Here is a 14791-nt window from a genome sequence, read left to right as displayed (position 1 = left end):
CTTTAACAGCATTTGCTTGGGTATTTAAATATCATATAGGTCGTAGGGTTATGTGTTTCTTTGCGGTGATTTTTATACCCGTAACTACACAGCTGGGATTCGAATGAATCAGCTTAGTTGCGATAAGATACTTATTATATTATATTATAGGGCAGGCCCGCGCCACGGATATCGCTCTTGATGTGTGGATGGGTCTACAGTCAGAGCCGTCTTCTAGCGAAGGCTACGAGGCCCTAAATCACCTAAGTCCTTGGGCAGGCCCTTGGGGTTCGCTAAAGAATTCATCCCAAGGCGCTAACTAGGCTAACCTAATAAGAAAATATATATCACTTGGGAAACAAACTAATATAGCGTTTCAATTATTACGTATATGGTTTTTCGTTCTAAAAATTATACATAGGTTGTACGGTAGATATTTAATATAATTCTAGACTTAAACAAAAGATTTGCATAATTACATGTAGTTGCATAGATGTGGTGATGCAATCTAAGTATATGTTTGAATATTATTTTAATATTCCCTTTAAAAGAAAATCAATTTTCCTAGAATGACTAGCATATTAAACAACTACACATTTGTCATGTAAAATGAGAGAGATAGAGAAACCATAGTAGACTAAGGGTAAGATTCATATTCCAATCTTAGGGCTAAGAATGAGTCGCTTATGTCAAATCCAATACGGGATTTCTAGAGACATGTATCTATAGATATATGTCTGAATCTTACCCATAAAAGCATGTAGCTCAAAACGTATACAGTTCAGTTAAAAATTAGTTTTTAATTTAGAAATAATTGCTGACAGTTTTAATGGTTATTGTAGGCTACGGAGCCATGACAACAACAGCAACAACAACAATTATTGTTGTTTAAGCAACATTGTTGAACAAGACCGGTGATTGTTAAGGCTTGAACTTCTTCGTGTCTAATGTCTCAGGATTAGTGATTTGAAATGAAACGAATAAGTTGAAAGTATTATAATTTGGACCACGACTAATATCACAAATACTGAAAATCAGTGAGTGAGCCCATATTAACATTACGCCCTACAATAATATTTTTTTTATATTTATCATTATTTGTTACTTATGTTAAGACCTTTTCTTTTTTTTCTAAAAATTGCTAGTAGTATCAATAACCCGCGTGTCACTAGAAGAAGAACATCACTGATCACCCCGTATGTAAAGCAGCGTAGAAATCACAGTTATTTTGTGTCTGTCATCTGTTTTGGTAGAAACATTACAGTTCATAATATCATTTAGCCTCGAGGTATACTTTGCCGTCACTTAACATGATAGTCCTTTGATACGTCTCTTAAGCTGTCCGAAATATTTTCACAACTTAAAAGGGATATTCTTTGAAGTCACGAGCCACAAGTCGTTTAGGAACGTCAGGTTGTGTTACGATAAATTAAACCTTTTGGTTTTCAGATTTCTCTTTTATTATATGATATCGTTTACCCCCGATGCAACAGCCATAAAAGCAGCTGCCTCAGCCCATAGAGACTCATGTTAGTGAGTTCGTCGCCGGCCTTTCAGAGAGAAGTACTTATACCTTTTTTTTGACGTGACAACGTTTTATAATTCGATGGAGCCGGCTGCACGCACGAAAAAACATGACTCATTCGGCGTTACCACGCTCTGAGGCGTTCCATTTAAGGCTTGAAGTGCAAGCGAGAGCGCGAAGCTACAGAGAGGCACAATCGGACTCCGCGCTCTTCAGCGTTCGACATCTGTCTCTCTCATACTTGAGTGAGCGATTCGTGACGTTGTCACGTTCAACTAAACCGACTTTACAGACAACCGATTTCTTTTTAAAGTATACTTCTCTATGGAAAGACGCCCACTGAAAGATACTATCGATACCACACATAGCCAGTTTGCAAAAGGAAAACTCTGAGAAGCAGACTGTGTAAGCCTTCCTTCCATCGAGGTGCGAATGAGACCTGGAATTATTACGTCTCTATGGGCAGACGCAACAGTTTATTTTATTCATTATTGTTTTATTCGTAGGATAATCTTAATATTGTTATTACAAAAATAACATCAACTAAACTAGATAATTATCAATATATTAAAAAGTAAATGAATGCAATAAAAGTATTTTCATAAATACAATTTGGAAGAAAACAACAACTCCCTTTTATAAAAAAAAATACAATTGCTATTTGCAACGTAGAAAAGCAAACTTATAAGAAGATTAATTCTTAAAAGATTACTAGAATCATCCAGACTTACTTTTCTGTAAATTTTTATCTCTTTGCAAACGTAAAACTCAGTGGAAATTCTAACTGTACTTGCATTATTTAACCTTAAAGTAAAAATTCATATATCGCATTTACGAAACAGCCACGTCGGCCACACTACACCTTTGAATATCAAAGTGAGTGATCACAAAGGACTGCTTGCGGTTACAACCAGTTTGCCCATGGGCTGTCAACTGACAGATAACTTGACAGCTTTTAGCTTTAAGATAACTGTCGCTGTTTGATCAAAGGAAGAAAAATAGCAGGCGTGGTCGAACCAGCGCTGTGTTGCACTCGAAACGAGTTATGTATATGATGTACCTACTTTAATATGTAAAATAAGTTTTATTTAAATAAGAACGAAGAAGAGTGTTATTTTGAGTTTTTTTTGTTAATTTTTGCATTTCTTGAACTCTACCCTCTGTAGGTGTTATGTGTATGTTTTGAATAAGCTAATAAAGTATAAATAAATAAACTTCATGTATTTTTCAATAAAATGCATCATTATCTATCTATCTATCTATATATATATATATATATATATATATTATATATATATATATATATATATATATATATATATATATATATATAATATATAATATAATATATAAAAGAAAGTCGTGTTTGTTACAACACTTATAACTCGAGAACGGCTGGACCGATTGCCATGGTTTTTGATTTGTTGGATTTGTTTCCGTCCCGAATAGCAGAATAAGCAATAAAATATCGGATAAGTTATCGAATAACAATAAATTAATTAATTAATTTTACGAATGCAAATGCCATATGGTGCCATCTGTTGACAAAACTACGCATCATTTTACGTCGAATTCGTGTCAGTTCAAGAAATTCCGATCTTGAGGTGAAAGAGGAGATGCATAACCATGCTTTGATCCTGATCAAAAGATGTTGGATATCAGAAAATGCTTAACATGCAGTATCGCCATATTGACGCTAGAGAGAAGATGCCTAATGTGTAAAACTGCCATTCTTCTTTCGCAATGGCAAGCAATAAAACATTTCTGTATTTGCAAAAAAGTTGTATTAATGTAATACTTAACATTAATGAAATCCTAAAATAAGTTAAATTAAAGTAACAACGATATTATAAGGTTGTAGGGCGGAACGAAGTTAGCCAGGTCAGCTAGTTATTATTAAAGTCAAATTCTATGATCCGTATGTCACCTCCCTTGGACTAGTAAAATATCGGGCTATAAATCGGAAACGGAAAACAATAGACGACAAAGGTTTACTCGGAAAATCAGGCAGCATTAACAGTATCACTCTACTAGGGCGACATAATTTAATACACTGTTTTTTAATGTGCAACAATAGTAGGTTAAAATTCTCTAAATTAATCAGGCAATGAAACCATGGTTACCTGTAGGTATGATTTGTAATTTGATTCGTATTTCTACTTCTATCGTCATCACGTCAGCCGCATGAGTCAATTAGCCGGTAGTGCACCGACGGACGTCAACTCTCCACCATACAGCCAAATTACATTTCGTGTTGACTCTACGATTTGTGTATTTGTGGGATTCTGTGATTAGCCAATGTTAGTTGGAAATAAAACGGCCGATACACTTCATATAATGATTATTTAAAACATTATGACTTCAGATTTTACGCGTGTAAATATATAATTTCCATAATTTAATCGTTTATTTTAGTAAAAATATTTGTATCATTTTCCGCTTTGTAAGTAGAGAAAGTTTAAATAAAACACTTTTTTAACGGATTGAAGCTATGTATTATTATAAACTAAAATAAATAAATAAATTATATTAATTATTATTTTTTTATTTATTTTGTATACGCACTCTAAACGTCGGGTAAAAAATAATATTATGTAAAATAATTATAAGTTTATAATAATACATAGCTTCAATTAGTTAAAAAAGTGTTTTCTTTTTAATGTGTAAAAGTTATGTTAATAAAAGACAATACTAAGTACTATGAAAAGTTGTTTAAAATAACGCGTAAAAGCATAAAGTCAAAGTCAAAAATCATTTATTCATATAGGTAACACAATGTACACTTATGAACGTCAAAAAAGAAATACATATACATTAAATGCTTCTAATTTTACATTTACTGCCAGTTCTCAAAGCAAGTGCGTAGAACGGAAGAGAAGAACTGGCAATACACTCTCCGCCATTCTTTTTAATCGCCAAGTTCGCCAAGTTTTTTGTTTTAATATTAAGAAACGTGCGAATATTGCAATTAATTTGAGAACTCATGCCTTGCATGGTCACAATAGTGTCCACGTCGCGGGCAGCCACACAAAAGTCCTCGAAGCAGCACTGAGGTTTAATCATAACCCGTCACCGCTCGCGAAGGATTGCATTTGAAGGGTTGCAATTGAAAACTTGACCACGATCTTTGAGAAGTGAGGCCGGGGTTTCTACGGCAAGTGGACTTGTCGAAATTTGAATATATGCTCACTTGAATTAGGTTTAATATAAATAAAGAAAACCGAGTTTTTTCCATGATAAAATTATTAATAGTAATAATAAAACGAAACATTAACATGCATCTAAATAAAATAACATTAATTAATATAACAAAAACAATAAATAACCTTAAAATATAATAACTAAAATATATTATTAAAAGGAGTCCCTTTAGGCAAGGTTCTGAAGATAATGGCAAAATAAATAAGTTAAATTTAATCTTTTAAACGTTTTATATTTCACATTATTTCTATAAATAAATCTAATCATAAATTCTATTTTTCCTACAAAAAAAATCTTCTTCAAAAGAAGTCTTTAAAAATTAAAAGTAATGCGCTCAAGCTTTTAAGTTCCTATGGATCTAATTATAAAGTAAATACATATAATATATATAATAATAATATTATATTATGATAGATATATAACAAAGTTTTCCTTAAATCATGACACATGTTGTGTGGTAAAATGTTAAATATCCTCTTGTTTAAATATAACGATTTCCTATTTCCTGTTGAACTTTAAGTCGGTAGATCTTTAAGGTCGTGCATTGTGGTATGTTTTAAGTTATTATGTTACTTTTTAAGACTGACAATGCACAAATCGAGTTTATGTGTTTTGGTCAAATTCGAAGTAGCTTGGCCTATAATAATGACCGTGACAATCTAATTATTGAATCCCCTGCTCATTAAACTGAATTTTATCACTCCAGCCTTGCGATTCTGTAACTCACTTTTCGAACTCACACAGCGGTTTTCGCAGCGGCGGTCGCGCTCAAATCAGTCGTGAAGCAGTCATTTTACGATTTGGCATTCTAATAAACAATAAATTACAAGCTCCCTCCGCTTGTCAAGACGTAATGTGAAATTACTTAACAGAATAACATGAGATTCTAAAAATGGAAGGGAGCGTTGTTAGTGCGAGGTGAACTCACGGATTAACAGAATCGCACGGCTGTACTGTGCGAAATATCCTGCTTTGAAACTCTTTACCTCTTGATATCAGACGAGCTCAGACTTTAAATTGATTTAAGAATCTTCTACTTGAACACCTACTTTTCTATTCTACCTTGTAATTATATATAAAGCCATTAATATATTAAATCTGATTCATTAACCCTAATATTTACATATTTAGATTTCAGTTTAGTGTTACTCGTAATTAATTATTTTGTTGATTTTGTTATGCACTTCTTTCATTTTACCCTCAATACGTATTACTTTTGTTCTTTACGGTGCCTGGAAGAAATCGCCTGTCAACGAAAAGGCCGCCCGTTGCCTAATAATATTGTGACCTGGTTTTTTAATATGTATGTTTAAGGTAACGTTATGTTTGATTGCACTCCTCCAAAAAAAATATATATTTTTGTAGCTATAGGTGATTATTATACACTCTCTTTTTGTCAAAATTTACTGAGAAGAAAAAAAAATCTTAACAGACGAAACTTGGACACTCTAACGATAACCACAACAAACTAGTCTTACGCTGAGTAACAGCAGTGAATGAATGCGGTTGTGTTAGGGTAATTAAAACGTTTAGCATAAAATAACAAAAGCGATATCCACTTTGTACCTTTGCTTAGCATTATCAATTTGCAAATGTATAATAATTAAATGTAACAACCAAGAAAATTCTACATTACGTAGGCACGCTATACCATCCTACAGCCTTGCGATTCTGTAACTCACTTTTCGAACTCTCACAGCGGTTTTCGCAGCGGCGGTCGCGCTCAAATCAGTCGTGAAGCAGTCATTTTACGATTTGGCATTCTGATAAACAATAAACTACAAGCTCCCTCCTTATCGAGTTCGAAAAGTGAGTTACAGAATCGCAAGGCAGGTCTGTTTATGCTTGTTTTCTTTATTTAGAAACATTAAAGAGCTTTTCGGATATTAAAGCCCTTGCTTGTGCTTGTTTAAGGAGATTTTGTAGACTTTAATAAGAGCAAAGTGGAGGCAATCTGACAAACAGGTCACCCAACTTGTTTGAATCACGACCGCACTCATGATTCAGTCCTAAGTAATCACCAGTCATGAACACTACAGTAAGTTGTTTTTACGATTTGCATATTTATATTTTATACTAAAGTAATGTTTTATAATATTATTGATTTCCTATTTATTTATTTGTTATTAAAGTTCACCACATCATATATACCTAATGCTATATCTACACTATATGTTACAAGCTATCTTTTCTAAAATACATGACAATTATGGTAAACATAAAAGTTACTTGTTTAAAAGTAATAAAAATATTACACTTCCAATTTTTGATTTTACTAGTGTTTTGCTTATTGTTAAGCAAAATAATCCTAGTACTAAAATCAATAAATAGTAGCCCAAAGAAAGTTGAGGGGTGTTTGGACTCCGCAGTGCCATAAATGAGCATGTATGGCTGTTTGTTCTGCTCTCGTAATACGCTGGTCGTGTCGGATATCCCGTCGTAGTATAAGAGTAAGGATAGAAAGTGCAAACTGCGCACAATATTTAAGCTGAATATAACCAGTTTCCAAAGCGACCACGGCCGTATGAGCTTGGAGAACACAGCAATGTTTAATTCTAAACAAAGTCGCAGGGAATTGCTTGTTAGAGATAACATTATGTTTTCGTTTACTCTAATCAGTCCTGTAGCGTTCAAACGTCATAGTGTTTGTCACGCGGATGCTCATACAATACGGTCTTAGGTCATAAGTTCAAATACGATGAATCAAAAACGTTTAGAAGACTCTGAAAGATGCCTATTTTTCCTTTATGTGTTTCTTAGTTAAGGGACTTATATACATCGTTTCTGTTTATGTCTTAAGTCTAAATCTTTATTGATTACTTGACACTTGTGGCTTAGTAAATATTTAAACGAGTTCACCACCCGTCTTATGCTTTAAAAGTGCTTTCACTGTCTTAGTTGTTGTTTAACATAATTCTATTTGCAGATTGTATTCCTAGTGCTCGGCCTTGTTGTTCTGGCGTCGAGTGCGCCCAGAACAAAGGACCCGGACAGCTTACACCTAGCCAGACGATCCCCACAATATATTAAGGGAAATGTTCCTGGAGTAAAAGGTAGGTTTCCTTATAATAACTGAATTCGTTTATTTTAACAATTATTTTTGTTGTCAATATTATGGTTGTGAACATCTGTTTAAACTTTTGTCGATTTTTGAACAGTGTCAAGAATAATTGTAGTTAATATTAAACAAAGTTTGTATGATAAATGAACCTATTTTTAAACTTTCATCAATAAATTATGTATTTATGTTTCCACTGATAACAGTTACCTTTGACAATGTAGGTAAGATCTACTACAGACTGCGTTAGAAATTACTTTGTGATTTAATGTTGTTAAATTAAATTAAAATTATATTCTTTTAAATTGCAGGTAATTCACATCCACCACCAAATATATCCCTCCGAAAAGGTGAATACATGTGTGGAAATAAAGTGTGTAAGCTTCTACCCGGAGAGATTCCCAAAGGATGTAATGGAATTTGTCAATATAGAGTTTAAAAAAATAATATTGTTTCATTTTTGAATCACATCTTTTGTTATACTGTTGTCTTCTTTTGGTAAGATAAACAAAATTGAATTATATCCTACTAGCTGACCCGGCTAACTTCGTTCCGCCTAACAATCTAATAATCGTATTAAGTTAATATCGTGTTAAGTTTAGTTAAACTTAATTTAGGATTTCATTAACGTAATAACATTAATACAAATACAGAAATGTTTTATTGCTTGCCATTGCGAAAGAAGACTGTTTTACAGTATAAGTGGTGTTACTAACACGACTTTGTTTTATATATTTACATGTTACTGAATCCGTCATCACGATATTAAAAATAAATTGGACAATAAAGCCAACGATAGCATGATTAAACAGTATTACATAAAAGGTGTAATTACATGTGAGAAATGAATATAAGCAAAACACAGACATTAGTACTCTCAATATGAACAATATAATGAAATTATTGTTCGAGTACTATACTTGACCAAAGGTGCCGTATTGTGCCGAATAAAGCTCTCAATCTCAAAATAATTAAATGGTATTGACAAAAATCAAACGTCAGCCGAGCCTAAGTCGAGGGAACTATTTCCAGCCCTGCGATTCTGTAACTCACTTTTCGAACTGATGGTGCTGTTTTGTATGCAGAACATTGATTGAATGGAAATAAATAGTTTTGATTGGTATTATCATTTTTATGCTAGCTGCTTTTAACTAGCTGACCCGGCAAACGTATACATGCCAAAATAATATATTATTTCAAGGAAACATTTGTTTAGTTCAATAAAAATAAATATCTACTATAATAAAATATAGGGGTGACAATTAACGTCTGTATGTATTTTTGTATGCTGTATCATAGAAAAATAAAAACAAAAAGTTTTGTCTAAAAAATAAAAATTTGGGCCAACCTTTAATATTTAGGGGCATGAAAAATAGATGTTGTCCGATTCTCAGACTTACTGAATATGCATAAAAAGTTTCATAAGAATCGGTCGAGCCGTTTCGGAGGAGTATGGGAACGAACATTGTGACACGAGAATTTTATATGTTAGATATATAAATAAAACGACATATCAATTTAATCAGCTTTATTATCACTTTTCTTTAAATTACTTTGTTCCCATTTATTCTGTGACAATTTGAAACCAGCGACATCTAGTTTCGTCGCAATCAAACGTCCAAAGTTTGTGCTATTCAAGAGATTGCTCTTTTCCGACAATTCTGCCATTATTTTAACCTTTTGCTCGTTAGAGGCCGACTCGTAGATTCTTTCGAAGGCCCTTGAACCATGCTGGGACATTGCTAATGTTTGGTAGCAACCCTGGAATATTATTTAAAGTGAAATGTTGATGACTTGGTCAAACATTAAAATAATTTATCGTGTTTGATAAATTAATTTAACACATTACAGTTCCTTTTTAAATTTAAAGATAAATAACAATAAATACTTCAAATAAGTATTACTTATAGTCATTCACGTCAAGATTTTTTTTTAATTCGCCAAGTTTATTTAACTTCAAAACATATTGTACTAACAACGAAACTTATTTAACTTTAACAAAAGTTCAATAAACTAAAATTCATGGACTAGCATGATTTTTTTTTATTTACACAAATATATTTAAGTTAGTACACCAGGAAATCTAAGTTTATATTTATGTATTTAAACAAATTAATAATCTAAAAATGGTTTCATTGTGTTTCAAAGTTAGTACTAATGTACATTTTATTTTACTTATGATTAGAAATAACAAAATCTAAGTTGTACTCTTTTGCTTCAATTACCTTAAGTTTCCAGATAAGCTTATCCCGTGCCTTTACTCCAACAAACTGTCCCTTACAAAAGGCATCAGCTACGTGACTTCCCTTTGCCTCACTAAATATATAGAGAAGACTTTCCGGTTGAAGCTCCAATATGCTTTGAACGGCTTTCGTTGGTCGCTGTAATTATTAATAGTAATTATTAATTGTAATTATTAATAGTAATTATTAATAGTAATTATGTAAAGTTAATAGCTGTGTTCGGCTAATAATATATGGGAATAAATCTTTATGTCTTCGTATCACGCGTAGAGCGAAGGAATGAATAAAACAACTTAAATATTTTTTTTAGACACGCTTGATATTGTTAAGACACTTCTGTCGAGTCAGCTAGTAATATAAATAAAAAATAATTAACAAGAAAAGAACATAAATAACATGTAAAAAAAAATCTGTGGCGCTACAATCTCAGCCAGATTTCTGAATCTGTTTCATCATCATTTTTAAATTTAATAGCCAAGTAGGTGATCAGACTCCAGTGCCAGACACAAGCCGTCGATATTTGGGTCTAAGACATGTCGGTTTCCTCAAATAGGAAGAAATAAAATCCATTGGTGCACAGACGGGGATCGAACCTACGATCTCAGGTATGAGAGTCGCACGCTGAAGCCACTAGGCCAACACTGCCTAAATAACATGGATCACTAACTAAAACTGAATTAAAATCTGAAAAAAAATGTAATAATAATATTAACAAAATTAATTTTAATACCTGGAAATCCAGTATGGTCTGCAGAATTACAGAGCCATGTATGTTAATGAAGAATCCCTGAGTGGATATTTCCACGTTACCCCCAAGCGGAACCAGGCGTAGACATTGTAGTGCAAAGTGCTTTTGATTGTCTTCCATACAGTTTAGTGATTTTTCTAAAGTCTGAAAAAGTATATTATTTGGTAAAGATACTAAAAATAAAACATTAATAGCTATTAATAACAATTTTAAAACTTAACAATGGGAAATTCAATTCTTTATTTACATACATTAATTACACATAATACATTATATACATACATTTCATACTGAGCAAGTAGTTAGTAGTTGAATTTGTTGGCAACAATGAAAATTTTGTGAAACTGGTGGAAAATGTTAAATATTTTGTAAATCATTATATTACTTGAAGTACCTACGATACGGTATTTATAAAAAAATGGAATTTGTACACTCTGTTAGCAATATTTTAAACTATATTTCAATACATGCCATACTAAGGAAGAAATGGAAATCTCTGATTTTGTACTTTATCATTTTTAAATAGATTTATTATCATAATTGAATTTCTTTTTAGATGTGCTTTTAAGTAGTTTTAAAAATTATGTTAATTAGTACTTAAGTTACCTGTATAAACTGTGCTTGTCTGGCTTTTATTCTTAAGCAAGCTTTGGCCAGTGCAACAAGGACACCAGTGTTACCACAAGCAAGAAGGGTGTCGAACTTGCTCGAGAGCTCATCAAACATTGGTTCAAACTGAAAGATATGGGTTTATATGATATTACTGAATATAAAAATGTGAATAATAATACAAGATTATTAATTCACTCCAAATTTGTATATATGAATCTGATCTCATTATAAATTTCTAAACCATAATTAGAAACAATATAACACAAATTAGGCAATTAAAGTTGTATAAACAAAGAATAGTATTAAAATTTTCAAGTCATGACAAAAAATGTCAAGTAAGTAGACTATACAATAAATACACAAATAATAATAATAAAATTACAAATGAATTAATTAATTGAACATGTACAAAATGTAATTTCTTTACTTGCATTTAGTGATGGGCTTATAAAATACTAATACTAAGTTAGAGACATTTAATAGTCCAACTAAAACAATATGGAAAAACTATTAATATTTTTATTACATTATACATATCAAAGATAGCTGGAAAAAACAAGTTATTTAATTGTTTATTACCTCCTCTTTAATTTGACAGTTGTCTATGAGTCGCTGTACTGTGAAATTAAGCATGGGCATAGCCGCTAGCTGTCCTAGGCGATTGATGAAACACTTTGCATATATTTGTGTATATGTCTTCTTCTTAACTACAAATAGTGCAGCTTCTAATAGCCTGGAAATACAAAATTATAGAATGTTATTGTGAGACTCTGACATTGACTGCTGTTGCTGCTCAAAACATAAAGTTGCATAGATACATTTAATATATTATATATATGTATTAATGAAATTGTACTACTACTATTATATTACTAGCATAGTCATCAACCAAAAGTTATAATAACAATTAACTATCTTCAATAGATTTTTGTAAAATTAGTATTTTTTTACACATAACATAAGTAGCAAGCAGCATTTTTTTAGGATGTGTAAATATGCTATCATCAAAATTGAATTTATTTTTATTTTTAAATATCAAACAACACTTAAAAGAAATTATAAGCTACTTAGTACAAACGTCTCGAGAAAGGAAATAGTAGTGCTAACATACTACAATGAATAAAGCAAATAAGTTCAAGAGTTCAAGAATTTATAAAATAATGGGTGTACACTGTACATAGTCAATGTATAGAGGAAGTGAAATTAACACAATTTTAAGTACAGGTCTCCTTCCTATATAGTTCCATAGCATTCTCATTCTTAAAACCTTACATACATAACAAAGACTAACCTTACAGCTGGTTCAGACTCAAAGACAGGCGGTAAATTACTTCCTTGTAAAGGTTTGTCTTCACCATCTTTCTCCTCTTTTTTTTCTCCATCACCATTGCCCACCCAGCCCTCTGGTACAAAACTTTCATCCATCAATTTATCAACCAAATTCTTTGTCAACTTTTTATCTACATTTTTCACAGCATACAGCAATACTTGTAAAAGTCCAGATGTCAAATTTTCATAAGCCATGTCTTTAAATTGCGGCCAGGATGATAATCTATTTGCAAAGTCCGTAACTATTTCCTTAAACTCGTCCGGTACTACTTTGTAAGTCATGTTTGTTAAATGTGGTGGTATTCCTTTTTTGTCCTGAACTGTTTCCTTGAATAGATTAACTTTTGGTTTTTCACCTGGGAGTAATGTGATACCACTTAAACATTTCAATGCACTACGCAATATATGATTTGCATACTGATCCCAAACAAAATCTTCTAAATTATTTAGAGCATATTTACATATCTTTAATGTAAATTCGTGACATGCTTTAATATGCTCTTCAGAGTATTTCTCATCTTTTTTTGACTTCTTAACTGGGGGTTCATCAGTTTCTTGAAGATGTTCTGTTGCTCGAGCACATGACACACGTAATAATGTTTCAATGACATGGCTTGAGAAGTTGTCAGCAGATAATTTACGAAGTTCGGGGGATAAGATTTCAATAAATCTCTCTAAATCTTCAGATGAAGAGTATGGTAACAATAGCTCCACAAGACGACATCCAAGTTGATTTCCCACTACATTTATTTCTTCACCTTTAGTTCGCTCCAGAACATTTCTAACTAAGGCCTCTGGAATATTAACAATGATTTCTTTATAATTATTTATCAGAAATGATTAATATATAAAAAAAATAAAAACCTTATTTTTTTGGAGGTTACACTAAAATGTTACTATACTATACTAAAAATAAATACCTCTCTCGTCCGGATCCTGTATGCCTTCTTTAATGACATCTAAAATACCTACAAAATACTGATACAGTTCTTCAGGAATTTGAGTACCACGACCAAGTTGTCCTTTTTTAGCGTATTTCTTTGCGTTAGAAATAAAATTCTTACGCTTCTTCCGCTGTCTTTTCTTGTTTTCGTTGCTTTGTTGTGCTTCTTCACCCATTTCTATAGCTTTGTACATTTATCGTAAGGAATAAGCGATAAAACGTGCAGATATAAAATGTAAACAATATCACGCTGAAATGTTAGGTTATATTTATCTATTGTAAGCACTGTCAGGTGTCAATTATCAATTGTATTTAAACTAAAAACCAGAGAAAATTTTAGAAATAACGACAGTGACACAGCTGACAGCACAACTTTTATTTTACATATTTTTTCTTTGTCTATGGTTTTAAAGGATCCCGCCTACATTAAAATTAAAGAAAGCTAATAAACACTTTTAAAGGAACCTGTGCTTCGTTACATTTGCTTTTTTGAACCTTGTAGAAACGGAACCACAAATGTATATCGTTTTCGCTTTCGAATAGAATTTTTTATGAAATGTATGGAAATCGCTAAGTTAGTGATTCTAACAACTAACTAAGGTTACAAGATACTTCATGCAACTGGAAGAGAAAAGGTGCTTCTCTTGCTCCGACCGAAAGGAAGGTTCACTGACTGGCTGAGGGCGGCCGTTAAGGTCGAGACGTTGTACATATTATATATTATACGAGTATAGTATATGTATGTAGCCGAAGATTGTAGATTTACAAAACCAACTAGTAAATCCGCGGCTCATATTGATAATTTACCAGCTCTTTCCACTTCACCATATTCAACGAAAAGAAGTTCGAATCGTCGACGATCAATCAATCTCCGATTACCTACCTATTAGTTAAATAATTGCTAACTGAAAGTAATACGTTTTTATAACTTACGATTAGATCAAAGCAGTGTTGTCAAAGAATTGACTATTGTTCTTATGTATATCGCTTTCAATCTAGATTATAAACAATAACTTTCACTAACTGCATACTAATTAAAATTATAATGTAGTTCTCTAGATGTACTCATTGTAAACTGTCACTTTTTCTGTTCACATAAAAATTATTATTGGTTTTTGCAATGTAAAAAAATCAAATAAGGTATGAGTGTACA

At 32.0% G+C, this 14791-nt stretch overlaps 1 protein-coding gene across 1 annotated transcript; it reads right to left on the bottom strand.

Annotated features, from left to right (window-relative positions):
- Positions 1-9276: 9276 nt before the first annotated feature.
- LOC125050284 (nucleolar protein 9) lies at positions 9277-13936 on the bottom strand. Its single transcript, XM_047650012.1, has 7 exons — positions 13616-13936; positions 12658-13489; positions 11946-12099; positions 11361-11489; positions 10737-10898; positions 9989-10144; positions 9277-9524 (listed from the first exon to the last, which is right to left on the bottom strand). The coding sequence occupies exons 1-7, from the start codon at positions 13830-13832 to the stop codon at positions 9282-9284; spliced, it is 1893 nt and encodes a 630-aa protein (XP_047505968.1). The 5' UTR covers positions 13833-13936; the 3' UTR covers positions 9277-9281.
- Positions 13937-14791: the final 855 nt, after the last annotated feature.

The sequence above is a fragment of the Pieris napi genome, chromosome 6 (genome assembly GCF_905475465.1).
Source record: "Pieris napi chromosome 6, ilPieNapi1.2, whole genome shotgun sequence".
NCBI classification, from domain to species: Eukaryota; Metazoa; Arthropoda; class Insecta; order Lepidoptera; family Pieridae; genus Pieris; species Pieris napi.
The sequence above is the reverse complement of the archived record's forward strand: the minus strand, read 5'-3'. Positions and strand labels throughout refer to the sequence as shown.

Coding starts and splice junctions, on each gene's coding strand:
- LOC125050284 (XM_047650012.1), bottom strand. CDS start 13,832: ATGTACAAAGCTATAGAAATGGGTGAAGAAGCACAACAAAGCAACGAA. Junction 12,100..12,657: donor GAGTCTGAACCAGCTGTAAG/GTTAGTCTTTGT, acceptor TTGTATTTCCAG/GCTATTAGAAGCTGCACTAT. Junction 9,525..9,988: donor AGCTTATCTGGAAACTTAAG/GTAATTGAAGCA, acceptor ATAATATTCCAG/GGTTGCTACCAAACATTAGC.